General features: G+C 39.0%; 1 protein-coding gene across 6 annotated transcripts in view; it reads left to right on the plus strand.

The window, feature by feature from the left end:
- The window catches only part of SATB2 (SATB homeobox 2), a 212,027-nt gene that overhangs the window by 35,611 nt on the left and 159,846 nt on the right, over window positions 1-16,570 (plus strand). For all 6 annotated transcript variants that reach the window (XM_010336467.3, XM_074399305.1, XM_074399304.1 and 3 more), the window contains one exon: window positions 9,498-9,674. In XM_010336467.3, coding sequence (XP_010334769.1) covers window positions 9,498-9,674 — 177 coding nt within the window. The remainder of the gene's footprint in view (window positions 1-9,497; window positions 9,675-16,570) is intronic.

Raw genomic sequence — 16,570 nt, forward strand, 5'->3', positions numbered from 1 at the left:
TGCACTCGATCCTATTTGTGCATAGTGAGCCCCGAACTCCTGTAGCCTCAAACTCCTAAGCTCAAGCCATCCTGCCACTTCAGCCTCCCAAGTAGCTGGGATTAATAGGCTCTGGCCATTGCCAGGCTCTTTTGTCCTTATTATTATTATTTTTTAAATTCTAGGATCACTAAGCGTTTTGTCTTTCTATAGTTACTACATTTAGAAAAGATGCTGTATTCCTTCAGTGCAGGGTATGGGTAGGACTGCCAGCAAGACCCTGGTGGCTCTAGGGCATGTACAGAGCACAGTGCAGTGCACGACTTTGTTACGCACCCATCCATGTGATGCCCGTGGTGATATGACAAAAAGTTCTGTCAACAGTGGTCGTACACAGTGCTGTGGTCTGGCCAGCTTCCCCTGAACAACATGGAGCAAGCTCCTGCGTCCACTTGTGTGGACCATTTCCTAGATAGCTTTCCTTGTCTGCTGATGCTGAGTGCAGTGCAATGGGGCCAGAGTGATATGGACGAGTTTGACAGCTAGGGAGGTACTGCCTATTAATGGTGGTGATTAATAACTAACTGGAATTGGCATTTTGTTAAACTAAACCAACATTTATCTTGCGCCAAGCTAGGGGTGGGAGGGGCGTGAGGGAGTAAAGAAGACTATAAGTCCAGACCACGTTTGAGAAGAAAAGCAGTGGGCCTCTCCTCCACGCCCACTAGAGCCTCGGCATTCCTGACATCAGAGAATTTAGTTCCGTGGGTCAGGCTTGCTGTGGCAGAGTTCCCAGGTGTGGTTCAGGCTTTTTTTGTTTAGATAAGCTGCCACAAATTGCCTCCTGTGTGCCTGTGAAATACTGTTTTGCAAACTGCCTAGCCAGCTTGATCTTCCCACTAAATTTCTATAACTGGAGGATGTTTAGAGACTTAGAGTTTTTCCTTCAGCCCTTGGACCTGACTTCAGGTTGAATTGTGATTGCTTTGCCTGGGTTCAGGCCTGGAATCAGGTGTGGAAGGGCAGAACTCATTTCCTTTCCCTACCACTTGAGGCCCAGTTTGATCCTTTGTGGTCAGTGAGAAAGGACTAGCATCCACCCTCCCATCCTCACCCTGGCCTATTTTTTTTTTTTTTTTTTTTTGTCCGAAGTTAAGATTGGCCTCAGGGGTTGCAAAGTAGTGTCTAGTTTTATTATTTCATAATAAATAATAAAATTGAATAATAAATAATATGTTATGTATTATTTAGTTGGAGGTCTAATCCTGAGTTGCACCTGGGTTATGGATAAGTAATGAAATCGAATTATTTTATGTATGGCACAGTTTGTGCTTAAAAGTAATTGTGCTGGCGGGGTGCGGTGGCTCATGTCTGTAATCCCAGCACTTTGGGAGGCCAAGGCGGGCAGATCACCTGAGGCTGGGAGTTCAAGACCAGCTTGACCAACATGGAGAAACCCTGTCTCTACCAAAAATACAAAATTACCTGGGCATGGTGGTGCATGCCTGTAATCCCAGCTGCTGGGGAGGCTGAGGTAGGAGAATTGCTTGAACCCTGGAGGCAGAGTTGCTGGGAGCTGAGATTGCACCATTGCACTGCACTTCAGCCTGGGCAACAAGAGCAAAATGCTATCTCAAAAAAAAAAAAAAAAAAAAAAAAAGTAATTATGTTGCCGAGTTTGCCTTCCTCGTAATTGGAAACTTGATCTCTACCTGTAAACCCCCTAGAACTTCTGTGGCTGTCCTACCTCTGTCTAGGCTCCTGCTTCCTCTACAATAGGAGTTAAGAAAAAAACAAAACCAGCTAGAAAAACAAGTGAATTATTTGTTTTTCAGAGACTGTGTCATTTATAAGCTAAGAACAGGGAGGAGGAGTGTTGGAAACTGGAGCAGTTGGGGGAGCCTAGAGGGCCTCTGGTCCACCTGTGGACCTGTGGGTGGCTCCCTTTGCATCCAAATGATTGCTCTTCCTTCTCAAAAAAAAAACTGTTGAAAAATTTTTTTTTTCTACTGTATCTTGTTATACTACCTGAAATTCTTTCCACGAGAAGTTTATTTGAAATAAAATATATCTTTTACAATGAAGATCTAGCTGAGGAGATTAAGGAGGCCACTAAACCATTCAAGCAGTGTTTTTTGTTTTTTTTTTGTTTGTTTGTTTGTTTTTAAGACGGAGTTTCGCTCTTCTTACCCAGGCTGGAGTGCAATGGCACGATCTCGGCTCACCGCAACCTCCGCCTCCTGGGTTCAGGCAATTCTCCTGCCTCAGCCTCCTGAGTAGCTGGGATTACAGGCACAAGCCACCATGCCCAGCTAATTTTTTTTTTTTTTGCATTTTTTCTTTTCTTTTTTTTTTTTTTTAAGACGGAGTTTGGCTCTTGTTACCCAGGCTGGAGTCCAATGGCGCGATCTCGGCTCACTGCAACCTCCGCCTCCTGGGTTCAGGCAATTCTCCTGCCTCAGCCTCCGGAGTAGCTGGGATTACAGGCACGCGCCACCATGCCCAGCTAATTTTTTGCACCTTTAGTAGAGACGGGGTTTCACCATGTTGACCAGGATGGTCTCGATCTCTTGACCTCGTGATCCACCTGCCTCAGCCTCCCAAAGTGCTGGGATTACAGGCTTGAGCCACCGCGCCCAGCTTTTTTTTGCATTTTTAGTAGAGACGGGGTTTTACCATATTGACCAGGATGGTCTCGATCTCTTGACCTCATGATCCACCCGCCTCAGCCTCCCAAAGTGTTGGGGTTACAGGCTTGAGCCACCGCGCCCTGCCACAAGCATCTTTTTATCTATTAATCTCTGGAATTTTTGAGATCAGCCCCTGGAGGGAGTAGGAGGCTAGAGTGGAATGTAGAACCTGCCACTGCCTTAGCCCAGGAGGCTGAGTGCCTCCTAGAGGACAGCAGGGCTGCAAAGAGGAGATTAGGAAGGACTTACTGCATCCCTCTTGAGAATTTTGCCTGGGACCCTAACAGGGAGGTGAAAGACACTCTATTAATTCTTTCTGGTTTTGGTCACAATTTTAGGTGCTCAGGCTTTTGTTCATTATTATTATTATTATTACCGAGGCAGAATTTCACACTGTTGCCCAGGCTAGAGTGCAATGATATGGTCTTGGCTCACTGCAATCTCTGCCTCCCAGGTTCAAGCCATTCTCCTGTCCTCAGCCTCCCAAGTAGCTGTGATTACAGGCACCCACCACCATGCCCACCTAGTTTTTGTAGTTTTAGTAGAGATGGGGTTTCACCATGTTGACAGGCTGGTCTCGAACTCCTGACCTCAGGTGATCTGTCTGCCTGAGCATCCCAAACTGCTAGGATTATAGGTGTGAGCCACTGTGCCTGGCCTCTTTATTATTTTAGGGTGTAAAGAAGGGGCTAGACATTAATGTTGGCAAGTTACTTCTCTTCTTGTCTGTGACTCAGTATGTGTGTGTATGAATGTATCAGTGCACGAGAGAGAATATGAGGTTATAGAACAAGTAAATAGTTATTTTGATTTTCTGGTAAATTTACAGTAAGAAAAAATATTAGCCATCCCTCATTTTTTCTCTCTCAGTCCTCTAGAAGACAGTTATTCACTCAGTTTTTGTGGTAAAGGTTTTTTTCAGTGTTTCAAGCAGCTTGTTCTCTGGTACTTCAGGTTCATTTTTATACAAAGAAAAGATATGCAAGGCTCTGCCCTACAGTCTTCATAATCTCCAGTTAGCCCTCAGACCTTCTCAGGTGATAGAACTAGATATGCTGCAGGCCCCAGGGAAGGGAGTGGGCCCTGTCTGCTGCCTTCCTTCCAGAGACAGATGGGCTTCAGGATTCTTTTGAAAGAGGGGAGGCAAAAGCCTGGCCTCCTCTCATCTCAGACTGGGTCCTGTCGTTCTGAAGTGCAGGTGGACTAAGCAGACAAAGGGGCTAGGGAGGAGGCTGGAGACCATGCTGATTTACACTAGAGTATGACCATTCATGTGAGCCTTTCTTTCTTTGTGAATGACGGAAGGTCAGGAGCCCTCTTTGGTTCTCCCTCCATGCCTGGTAGGCAGACAAAAGGTGAATTCACTTATGAGTAGCACAGGTCACCCATTGGACATAGCAAGTGGTAAAGGGTCCTTTTTAGTAAGAAGCCACGCCCTTAGATTTCAATGGGTGTGGATTCTGGAGTGTTGTTTTCAACCCTCAGGAAAGCAGCCTGCTTGGGATTTAGAGCTGGATAACCTGAACTCTTCTGCCCTTGCCTCGCTGTGTTTCTTGGGGCATGTTACTTCTTTCATAGTTTCAGTTTCCTAATTTACTAAATGAGAATAATGCTAACCCTGTCACAGGGTAAATGTGAGGAGAAGATAAAGGTGTGTATGTTAGATTATGTGGAAGTGCAGTACCAAGCAGGAGTTTATTTCATGTCCTAACTTTGGCAGAAGGCAGTTGAATTCTGTCACCTAGACACCCTGCCGCAGCTGCACCATTCATCTGTCACTGTTGAGTTTTAAACATTCAGAGCTTTGGAGAATACATATTCCTCAGGTCACTTTCATAGCCAGTATTGACATTTCCCGAAGTCTGTTCTTTAAAATGAAGGGAAGGGGGAAAGAACTGTTTCCTAATAAAAGAAGTTGGTTTAATATAGTTAGTAATAAAACAGCAGCCTGCAATTGCAGAGAAGGTAACACCTTGGATTTCAGAATTTAACCAAGAGTGCTTCTGTCTTCAGGACTCCTAAGATCTGCAACACAGAGGAAAGATAGCTAAAGGACTCACGACAGTCACACAATTGGCCTGGTGTCAGTTTGTGATAAATGTATCCTGTGTGAGAAAAACTTGTATATTGTTATTTGGCAGATTCATTAGAACAGTGCTCTCTGATATTAATACAATACAAGCCACATGTATGATTGTACATTTTCTAGTAGCTAGACTAAAAGTTAAACAGGTAAAGTTAATTTTAATAACATATTTTATTTAACTCAACATATCCAAGATATTATTTCTACATGCAGTTACTATTAAAAAAACCTTCATGATGTATTTATTTTTATTTCTTTTTGTTATTAAGTCATTAAAATTTAGTATGTATTTTATACTTATGGCACGTCTCAATTGTAGACTAGCTATGTTTCATGTTGCTACATGAAGTTAGAGGCTACTAAGATGGATAGGTAGTTTTACTGTGCTTTTAAAAAAGCACTCATGTTTTTTGCTATAGGGCATGCTAAACGCTTCAAGCCATTGTTATTTGCATAATAGGCCATTCAGTGATTATTAGTATCTTCTTTATTCTGAAGAAATGCCTTTTAGTTAGTATCAGGAACATTGATTACAGACCCTGAAAAAAATTACTGGTTAATTTTTTTCTCTGTAAAATCATATTAATAATGATTTTGAGAAAAAGGAAAACAAATAGATTCCATTGTTTTGAGAGCTGTCAGATAATTTAACTATGTAATGTTGTTTAATCCTTACAACAGATCTATGATGGAGATATTGTTTGCATTTTAGCTAGGAGGAATTTGAGCCTCAGAGAGGTCAGATGAACTACTCAAGGTCACACACAGGTAAAGAGGGACAGTGCCAGGACTTGACCCTGACCCGGTGCTGTTCATCACCACATCTAACCATTTTCCCACGTGTCTCAGTTCTCACAGCTGTTGCCATGAACAGCGGCAGTAACAATGGTTAACTCTATAAATTATACACACTTCTTCAGAAATAATGTCAGAATAAAAGTGACAATTTCAGTATCATCACTAATGACAGTTGGAAAAAATGCATTTTTCTAGTGTAGAGAGGGTACCAGGCTTGTTTTACCTCTTTGACAACAGAATTCATCATTTATCCCAATTACCAGAACAACTCTTAATTTTTAGCAAATGGTTGAGGCCGAGCGCCTGTTCTCCAGATTAAACTACCTGCTTACCTCCTGCAATTGTAAAAGGCTTAGTAAGGCTTATAATCAAAAGGTTCAAAGTTCTCCACTAGATTATCTGAAAATGGGTCTGTGCTACAATAAAAATAATAATAATAATGTTTGAAGCTCAAGATATAGGGCTAGAGCAAGTTTTTCTTTTTTCTTCACCATTTCTAAATTTTGTTGAAGATGCATTTCATATCACTGAGGTTACCCCCCCAAAAAAAATGCATTTCAGTTTTACATTTTTCTTTTATTGGAGCTTTTAAATTCTTCTCACTCTTAAATTATTTTCTGAAGTGCTTTTCAAGAACCTACCTATCTTTCTATCCATTGTCACTTTTTTCTGTTTCTTTTTTTCCCCCCTACTTTTTGCCTGGGACGAGTTGTGGGTAAAATGAACAAATCTCTGTCTCTTTCTCTCTCTCTGCATATATTTTTACTCATCATTTTACAGTTTGCTTCCCTTAGGGATTTTCAGTTTTTAAAGGCTTTTTAAACTTAAGCCTTAATTTTCTTCTTTCTGCACTTGAACTCAGTCATACTATTTTACTATTTTTCATTTCTCTTGTTATTGTCACTAGCAATTGCATCTATTTTTCATCCTTTTTTCTTCTTTTGTAAAAATTGCATTTCATTATAAAAACCATAATTGTTTAGATGGGTCAAATTCTAGTAAGGTAAATTTTTTAAAATATAAGCTCTTTATGATATTCTTCACTATCTCATATGTATGCGCTGCATAACAAACTCTATTATCATATATTCCTCATTAATACTGTTTTATAAATGACCACAAAGCATCCCCCTGCTTTTTTTAAAGAAGTGATGCCAGTGGAGGATTGGTGCATGCTTTCTGTAAGAAGTTATTACTGATGTGTCAGCTAACAATTGCTTCCTTCAGTCACTGAAGCAAAATGTTTAGGAACTATTTAAGTAATTGACAGTTATAAAACATAAGTCCCTACATGTTATAGATCCCTGTGCTTTCATGTTGTATTTCATATCTAACTGGTTGGATAGTTAATATTATTTTAAAAAGTTAATAGGGTCTTAAGTTTTTCAGTTGACCATAGACTTGAGAAAGATTTATAGTTTCTAAATAATGGAGACATGATAGCTTATGGAGCAATTGGATTCATTTAAAGATCTTATCTGTGATTCCCAGATGTGTGACCCTCAGATATTGACATTAGGAATTGCACATGGATTTTCAGCATTGACACTTATGTACACACAGGTATTAGTGGCGGAGTAGCTTATGGCACCATGGACTATATGGCCCTATGTGTGCATATGCTTAAATCATTAGAAGTAAAAATCTACCTACTTCCTTGGACAAAGACTATATGCCAGCATGTAAGAGTTAAAAGCTCTAAATGGGGGCTATTCCTTGCTGGTACGGACTCTCATGAATGAGTCCTATAAAATGCCATTATGCTTGAGTAGGAAGGTTTAAAACACCTTCAACTACATTGAGGGCAGCAGTCACATAAGACTTGTTCTTACTTGTATCCCTGGAGCCACCTGGCACATAGTAGGTGTTCATTGAATAAATCCTGGATAAATGAATGACTACAAAGGTAATTTGGGGCTGGGTGCAGCGGCTCACACCTCCAATCCCAGCACTCTGGGAGGCCGAGGAGGGTGGATCACCTGAGGTTAGGAGTTCGAGATCAGCCTGGCCAAGATAACGAAATCCTGTCTCTACTAAAAGTACAAAAATAGTCGGGCATGGTGGTAGGTGCCTGTAATCCCAGCTACTCAGGAGACAGGCAGGAGAATCGCTTGAACCCAGGAGGCGGAGGTTGCAGTGAGCTGAGATGAAATCTAATTTATATTATTTGCTATATATCCTATGTATATTTTTTGGAATAAACTTGCTATAAATAAATAAATAAGGATTTCATCTAGCAGTAATGGTCACAGTGAAAAAATATGTCTTGCAAGGCATTGTGTGGCTGTCCTAAATCTTCTTCTTTGTCTAAAAAATCAGTCTGCTCCACCTGTATCTTATATTTTTAAATAAATCTACACCATGGAGAGTGTATTTGCTTTAGACAATAATGCTGCTTTCTTGTTCTCAGCAGTGAACACTGAGTCAATAGTTGTCTTGTATGATATGGTTTAACTTGTTAGACTGTTGTGCAGTCTTAATAATAATTACCATGATCTTTAATGATAACAATTCTTAATGAGTATTATTATTGTTAATAAGATTATATTTAATAATTATACCTAATACTTATTATCTTTAATAATAATAATTAGCACATGGGAACCAGTTGTACCAATGCATTATCTTTAGAACAAAAACCTCAATCTGTGACCCCGTAGTTTGTAGAGCATCTGCTCCCACCCTCGACTTTCCAGATCAGAGTGAGTCAGGAAGCTTCTAGGGTTGAGGCCACAGGGAAGTGGGCTCTGAAAAACTCCTATGCATTCTGTGTCAGGGGCCATATTCCCATATAGTCATTTCATGCAAAGGTCTTCTTTTTGTTGTGAATACCTTCAACATGGCCATGTAACTTACCTCCCCTGTCTGCCTGCTCATCCATCCTTCTTAACTTTTAATTTTTCTTGCACAAAAAGAAGACCTGTAACATGCTAATCTGTGCGAATCACATTAGACAGGGTCCATGTTTATTACCTGTGTGTTGGTAAAACTTTGATCTTCTTCTGCCTTGGTTATGTTTAGATTTAAGTGCCTGTATGACTTTTTAAAAAATAAAAAACAGTTTTAAAAAATCCTTGGCGAATTAAACATTTTTTAGCTTTTCACACTTTGATACAAAGCAGAGAAATATTTCAGTGACAACAGATTTCAACAGATTTTCAACTAGACTAATTTGCTTTATTCTTTAGGGTAGTTTACTTCTTTTCTCTGAAAACACAAGAAAAGATCCTCCCTTTCCAGTAGTAACTGATGTTAATGTAGAAAATAATTTTGCATAGGCACACTTTTATATTTGGGTGTATATTTTGATATAAATTAAATGTAAGTTAAGACGTTTATGATCATGTTATTTTTAGGCTAGTTGATAACCTATTTACTAGGATTTAAAAAAAAAACATATAAGAGGGACTTATTTTAAATTTCTATTGACTTTCTTATATTCCCGTAACAGCTTAGGCCCTAAAATCAAACATACCTTTTTAGTAAGAAGGAGCTAGGAGCTTTGAAGTATATTACTTTTACATTTAAAAGTAATATATTTCTTACAACTGGAAGCTTTGAAATGTATTTCTAGACAAGAGCAGATCTGATCTGAAAATGCTAGTGCTGACTAACAGTTAATGATGAAACTATAGACATTATAGACATTAAAGAATCGAGTATCTGTAAGGTCACCTTCGTCTCACCTATGTACCAGGACACCTCTGGTTGGTGAAAATGACTGGAATCTAAGGGCTTCTGCTGCTGCCCCGGGCAATTCTGTAATAATAGGGGGGGAAACCCACAGCTTTCCATTAGGCCTATATGACTAAGAGGCTTGTTTAATCTAAAGCACTGTCGATCACAGATGAGTGACTTTTATAACTGTCGCTTCCCTTCTCATCATGGTGATTGAGATTTGCTTTGTAATGTTTGTGTTTTGCTCTTGAATTTTGTCCCTTCAGGTTTGATGATTCCTGTCTTTTGTGTCGTGGAGCAGTTGGACGGCTCTCTTGAATATGACAACAGAGAAGAACACGCTGAGTTTGTCCTGGTGCGGAAAGATGTGCTTTTTAGCCAGCTGGTGGAGACTGCGCTCCTGGCCCTGGGGTATTCTCATAGCTCTGCCGCTCAGGCCCAAGGTATTAATGCCTCTCCCCTCTCCTCCCGTCTCTTGTGTGTCATAATGAGGAAGAATATGTTTTCTGAAATAGTTCTCCAAACAAAGGTTGAAGGAGAATTTTCAGATTTAGCATTTCCTAGTGAGCAGCAGAATATTTCTTGTAAAAGGTCTTGTTTCTTGTTTTCTTGTTGTTTTTTTGAGAAGCATTTGACCAGCACTTCTAGAGCCTCAAAATCAACTTGCATTTCAAAGTGATCGTAGCTTTTTTGCATTCATAACACTGTTATTTTCTCTAAGTTAGGGCCAGTCCTGAGATATTTAACTCCTGACTTATCCAAACTTATAATACATGATGTATAAAGCATTCAGTTTTCGAAATTTACTTACTGCTTTGGGCCTGTGGCTTCTGCACTTTGTGATAAGCTTTTAATTGAACAGAAAAAAATGAATGCCTCTTACCCTTTTGTATCTTTGAAAATTGTTTTGTAGTTTTGATGTGGTCCATTCAATTAAAAAATATTGCAGTGTCTTTATGATCCATCCTTTCACTTTTTAATTAAATATTAAAATTGCATCATTATTTCAGTGCATAATATACAATACTGGGGAGCCCACTGTGAGCCTCTGTTTTTTCATTTTGAAGTATAGCCCATTGTTCTTTCATGCCAAAGAATTGACAAAACAAATAACAAAAAAAATTACCTGCAGACGTTGAGTAATGGAAAAAAAAAATTGATCTAATGGAATTTATTGTTCTTGATTTTCAGCTGAAATGATTGAATTATATTCTTTATGATTATGGTTATAACCAAAGGAGAGAAATTCGTAACTTCCAGATCTTAGTTGATATACTAATGTCCTATATTCCTATCTTTAGTTAACATTTGTGAATATGCCAAGGATTTTCGCTGTTTTTTAAAATGAGTTTCTCTTCATATCATTCCTAAGAACTATCAGTCAGAGCCTCATTTGTACCAATAAGGATACTATGAGAGATTAAATCAGGCGCCCCCAAACTACGGGCCCGCAGGCCACATGCAGCCCCTGAGGCCATTTATCCAGCCACCGCTGCACTTCAGGAAGGGGCACCTCTTTCACTGGTGGTCAGTGAGAGGAGCACAGTATGTGGCGGCCCTCCAACGGTCTGAGGGACAGTGAACTGGCCCCCTGTGTAAAAAGTTTGGGGACGCCTGGATTAAATATTGACATGAAGTCACAAATGTGCCGACCAAGGGATTTAAATTCCCAAGGTACTGAATTTGATTCTGTAAGTAGATTATTCCTCTTTAAGAAATATTTTAAGTATTTAAGTTATACTTTAGTTCTATCAAGAAAGCAGCCTAATAGAAATTAGGAATGTTTTCTCAGCGCAGGTAGTACCCTATGAGTTACTGTGAATCCCAACGCAGTCTGAATCCAAGTGCTGGCCAGGCTGGGCACAGTGGTGTAGCTGAATCATAGAGTCCAGTGCTCTCAAAGCAGCCCGATAAAGGATGATTCATTTCCTTTTTCCAACGACTTTCCTTCTTGTGTGAGGGATATTCACGATTTGATCCTGAGCAAATTGCATACTGGGCACCATTGCTTTTATGTCATGTTATGTAGCTAAATGAAATAAAAGAATCTCCCTTCCCTTCCCCCCACAAACTCTTCATGCCACTTTAGGGATATTTTTCTCTGAATGTAAAGGTCATTGTATCCCACTGCTTGCACCCTGGTGTGCCAGCTTCCTGTTTGACAGGGCCATCCATCTCAGTTAGCACAGCCGTTCAGTGCGTAGCAAGCTCACATGTGGAACACAGAGCACTAAGTGGCCAAGATTTGATTCTTGGCACATGCTAAGGGAAGGGGCTCTCAGGAAATTTGCACTAGGGAGCCATGCTATTCCTTTCAGGGATTTGGACTGAGAATTCTACTCACCAGGTGAGATATACGAGCAATAAATGTCATCTACAGTGGAGGATTATTAAACAGGGGACAAGTCAAAAGTGATATTTGCTTCCTCAAGGTTTTTGAATATTAAGGCTAAAATGCTATTATACTTTTTATAAGTTGAATCAATATTCTTAAGGTGCTCTAGAGTACAGGTATACTTTATTTTGTAGGAAAGCATAGGTTTTATCACTTGGTCTTGTACTGTAATCTCACCAAGAAAATAAATCACAGTTTGTTTTAAATTAGGCTTTCGAGCTTTGTTTTGGGGAAATGGAAAAATTTAGAATTGTGTACTTTGAGATGAATGTATTAGATCATTGTCTTCATTCAGATCATTAAAAGTGTGCTGTTTGCTGCATGTGTGTTATAGACCAAATAGTATGCATGATTAGACAGGTAATTCATGTGCTGGACAAACAGCAGCATGCGAGAAGGATAGCAAAGAGGTAGAACAAAATACGTCTTGATGACTGAAGGCATGAGGTTTTATGGGGGTAGTTTTCTGTTCGTTTTTGTTTGGCTTTGTTGTTTGTTTTATGTTTATGTAATTCCTCCAGGATGGGGGCGTCATTGAGAGGACATCCTAGCAAATCCATTTCCAGCAGAGTAACTACAGTGTTCTTGAATCTCTTTTTCCTATGCTGGAAAAGTTGGGCAGAACTAAACTGCAAGAATAGTGGGTTGCTTTAGCCATTTTGAAAATCTAGGCTCTTGAAACATGATTTTTCATTTTGATGTGACCAGAAAAGAGTTTCAGTAATTGAATCGGAAGAGTATTTCAGATTGCCTGTAAAGGAGGAAATACATTAGCAATGTCATTATTTGGAATAGTCCTCAAGTCCCAATGACAAGGCAGCAGGACCATGCTCTTGTGAACACAGGATAGTCAATTTCTTTTTCTAAGAGCGTATTCCCCCAGGTAAGTTGAATAATTTTTATAAGACAGAATATTTGCTTCTGAAGAATGATAGGAATTCTACTAAAATGGAGTTTAGGGATTTCTTTCCCTGTGTTAAAAGTAACCTTTATTTGAAGGCTGGATATTAGAACCCAAGAGAGAATAACATGAAAGATATTGTCATACACCATGGGAACTGTCTTTCTAGCTGACCCATACCCTCCATTTCCCAACATACATACTGTTAACTCTGATTCTCAAGGATATGAAATGCAGGATTCATCAGACTTGCTGTTTTGCCAAAAGCTGGCAGGCCCTTTGCTTATACCAGAATAGGTAGACTAAGATCTAATAAATGGCAAGCACACTTTATGCTGTATGTATGATGGGCTATGAGTCCATGTCTCTGCATTAAAAGTCTTTTGAAAGAGGCATGTTAATCTAGGGTACTGCTGCTTCTCTGGGAACTGCCTTACTCCCAACTTAAAACTCATGACTCCCTTTACTATTCTTTCTTCTTTCCTTTTCATCCTTTCAGTTCTTCCTCATAAGGCTTTTGGCAGTAGCCATGGAGCTCCCCACACTGTCCAGAGCCCACTGGTTGAGTAGCTATTCATACTTGCCAATATAAATGGTGGGCTTTGGGAGGCAGCTGTGATGGCAAGGTGGTGCCTCACTGTGTTTGTTTGAGTTAATTTGTAAGTGGGCATTTTATCTCTCTCCTGCTTTCTGTTAATTTTAAAATAAATTTTAAAATGGACTGTTGATCAGGCAATTAAATTTAATTAATTATTTAATTAATTTTTGAGATGGACTCTCTCTCTCTGTTGCCCAGGCCGGAGTGCAGTGGCACAATCTTGGCTCACTGCAACCTCCACCTCGAGGGTTCAAGCAATTCTCCTGCCTCAGCCTTCCAAGAAGCTGAGATTACAGGTACCTGCCACCATGTCTGGCTAATTTTTGTATTTTTAGTAAAGACAGAGTTTCACCATATTGGCCAGGCTGGTCTTGAACTCCTGATCTCAGGTGATCCGCCCACCTCAGCCTCCCAAAGTGCTGGGATTACAGACGTGAGCCACCATGCCAGGCTGACAATTTTATTTTAAAACCAAGTGTTTAGCAAATAAAGAAGCAAAAATCCTTTCTCAATGGATTTTTTTAAGGTCAAAATTATGGGTTCAAGAAGGGGCATATTAATTGTCACTATTTTGTATTTACATTGGAGTCACTTTAAATGTTTCTAAAACACAGAAAAAAATGTATTCAATAGCCGGGCCTGGTGGCTCATGCCTGTAATCCCAACACTTTGGGAGGCCAAGGCGGGTGGATCACAAGGTCAAGGGATTGAGACCATCCTGGCCAACATGGTGAAACCGCATCTCTACTAAAAAATACAAAAATTAGCTGGGTGTGGTGGGATGTACCTGTAGTCCCAGCTACTCGGGAGGCTGAGGCAGGAGAATTGCTTGAACCCAGGAGGTGGAGATTGCAGTGAGCCGAGATTGTGCCACTGTACTCCAGCCTGGAGCCTAAAGACAGAGCAAGACTCCATCTCAAAAATATATATATATATATTTAATAAATATTATGTGAATCAAGCAGAGTGCCAAGCATATTCTCAATGATATAAAATCCCACATACATGCATAGACCAAAGGCAAAGGCAGTGTATTAAAATCATCAACAGAGTAGTTGATGGGATTATGTGGGATTTTCTTCTTTTTCTAATCAGAAAAAATATGTAAATATGAAATTTTACTTCCTTCATGAATTCTTTAAATGGGAAGATAATTATGGTTATCTTATTCCCCAATTTTGATAAGCTGTTCACTTTATCCCTAATTTATCCATAAATGTGAAAATTTATACATGATACAGATACATTTCTGTTTTTTCAGTGGAAGATTAAAAAAAGAATCAATAAATCATTAATGAGCCCTTGTGATGTATACACCAAGGGATTTCTTAAGTTGGTTATTATTTTTTTCTATGAAACAGGGTCTTGATGTGTGTCTCAGTCTGCAGTGCAATGGTGCAATCATGGCTTACTGCAGCCTTGAACTTTTGGGCTCAAGCAATCTTCCTGCTTCAGCCTCCTGAGTAGCTGGGTGGCCATGCCACCATGCCCACCCTGATTTTTACTTAATATTTTGTAGAGACGAAGTATCCTTATGTTGCTTCAGGTGATGATTCTCCTGCTTCAGCCTCCCAAAGCGTTAGGATTAAAGGTGTGAGCCCCTATGCCCAGGCAATTCTTAGAGCTTTAAAATAGTGCAAGGTAACAATTGAGCAATTACTATATGTTGGGCACTATTCTAAGAGATTTTTATGTACTAATTCCTTTAATTCTCATAACAGACATTTGAAGCAAGTTATCATACTTCCCATTTCACAGAAGAGAAAACAGAGGCAAAGAAAGGTGGGGGGAATAACTTTCCCTGGGGCACAGGCTAGTCGGTGGAAGAGCTGGAATCTGAAGTCCATTGATTTGCCTCTAGAGTCAAGGTCCTTAACCACAGAGCTGTCCTGTGATCAGTTTGATTGCCAGCACTTGCTCTTTACTTTTGGACACAAGCCCTGAAAGGTAGGACTTTTTAGATTAGGTGGTTACTAAATACATGCTGATTATATATATTTGATAATGATGTTTATAGATTTCATTTCCATGATGAAATATATCACTTTTTTAAAAGTAAAATATATACTTTTTCAAAGTAAAAGAGACAGACTTCATTACAATTTAAAAGCAAACAAAAAGCTAAACCTTACAGAATTGTCATGTACTGATACCAACTTCTAAAACTAAATACCTGTAGAGGGCCTATAGTAGGTTGAGCATTTCAAATATATAATTCTTGCTTATGTGACCAAAATGATATAAAAATAGAAAATATTTCTAACCTAGTAGTTTCTTTTGAAACTTACAGATGTTTTGTCAGTGTTGATCTGAACCTCATCTGCTTGAAGGCACTGTATGTAGAAAGAAGAATTTCCATCTATGAACTGGAAACAATGACAATGAAAAAAGATTTAAAATCAAAATGCCAAGGATATTTTTATAAAAAATGAATGCTTTTATTATTATCACTTTATTCATTTATTTATTACATATTTTTCAATGTACTATCTCTTTACAATGTACTGTGGGAAGATCTTTACAAAGAAGCTACTTCTAAGGCAAATTTTATTGTTAGAAATGAATACTCTTTCAGTTTAAATTATTCCATGCTTGAAATGCTCTGCTCTTAAATTAATTCTCTAAAATCATTTTTTATGTAAACATGCAACATATACAAATTCAAGAGACTTATGTATTAAATATTCATGAACTCCTCATCTAGGATCAACAATTAGAAATTCATGGCCAATCCTGTCTCATCTCTGTCCCTACCCACTTCTCACCCCCTCCCCTACTGGTTATTTCAAAGTATATCCTACACTTTATATTTTATCCATAAATATTTTAATAAATATCTCTAAAAGATAAAGACTCTTAGAAAGCATAGACTATAATACTATCATAACTCCTAAAAAAAGATAATTCTTTAATTTCACTTTCAGTAAATATTCAAAATTTTTTAATCATTTTATAATTTTTTTTTAGTGTTGGCTTATTCAAATTAGGAGCCATACCAATCTGTAAGTTGCACTTGGTTGATGTGTCTCTTAAATTTCTTTTGACTCTATAGGTTATCTATTCTCTTACACTTAAAAAAATTCTTTTCTGAAACTTAGGTTGCTGCTTTAATTCAGTTATTTTTGTTTGCTAAACTTAATGAAAATCCTAGTCCTATAAATTCCTTCAAATACTATGATTTCAAAAAAACAGTTAGTGGCTGCACATGATAACTCATTCCTGTAATCTCAGCACTTTGGGAGGCTGAGGCGGGCAGATCACTTGAGGTTAGGGGTTTGAGACCAGCCTGGTCAACATGGCGAAACCCCATCTCTGCTAAAAATACAAAAATTATCTGGGCATAGTGGTGGGTGCCTGTAATCAATCCCAGATACTCAGGAGGCTGAGGCCGGGGAATCACTTGAACCCAGGAGGCAGAGGTTGCAGTGAGCTGAGGTTGAGATCG

This window comes from Saimiri boliviensis, chromosome 5 (genome assembly GCF_048565385.1).
Source record: "Saimiri boliviensis isolate mSaiBol1 chromosome 5, mSaiBol1.pri, whole genome shotgun sequence".
NCBI lineage: Eukaryota > Metazoa > Chordata > Mammalia > Primates > Cebidae > Saimiri > Saimiri boliviensis.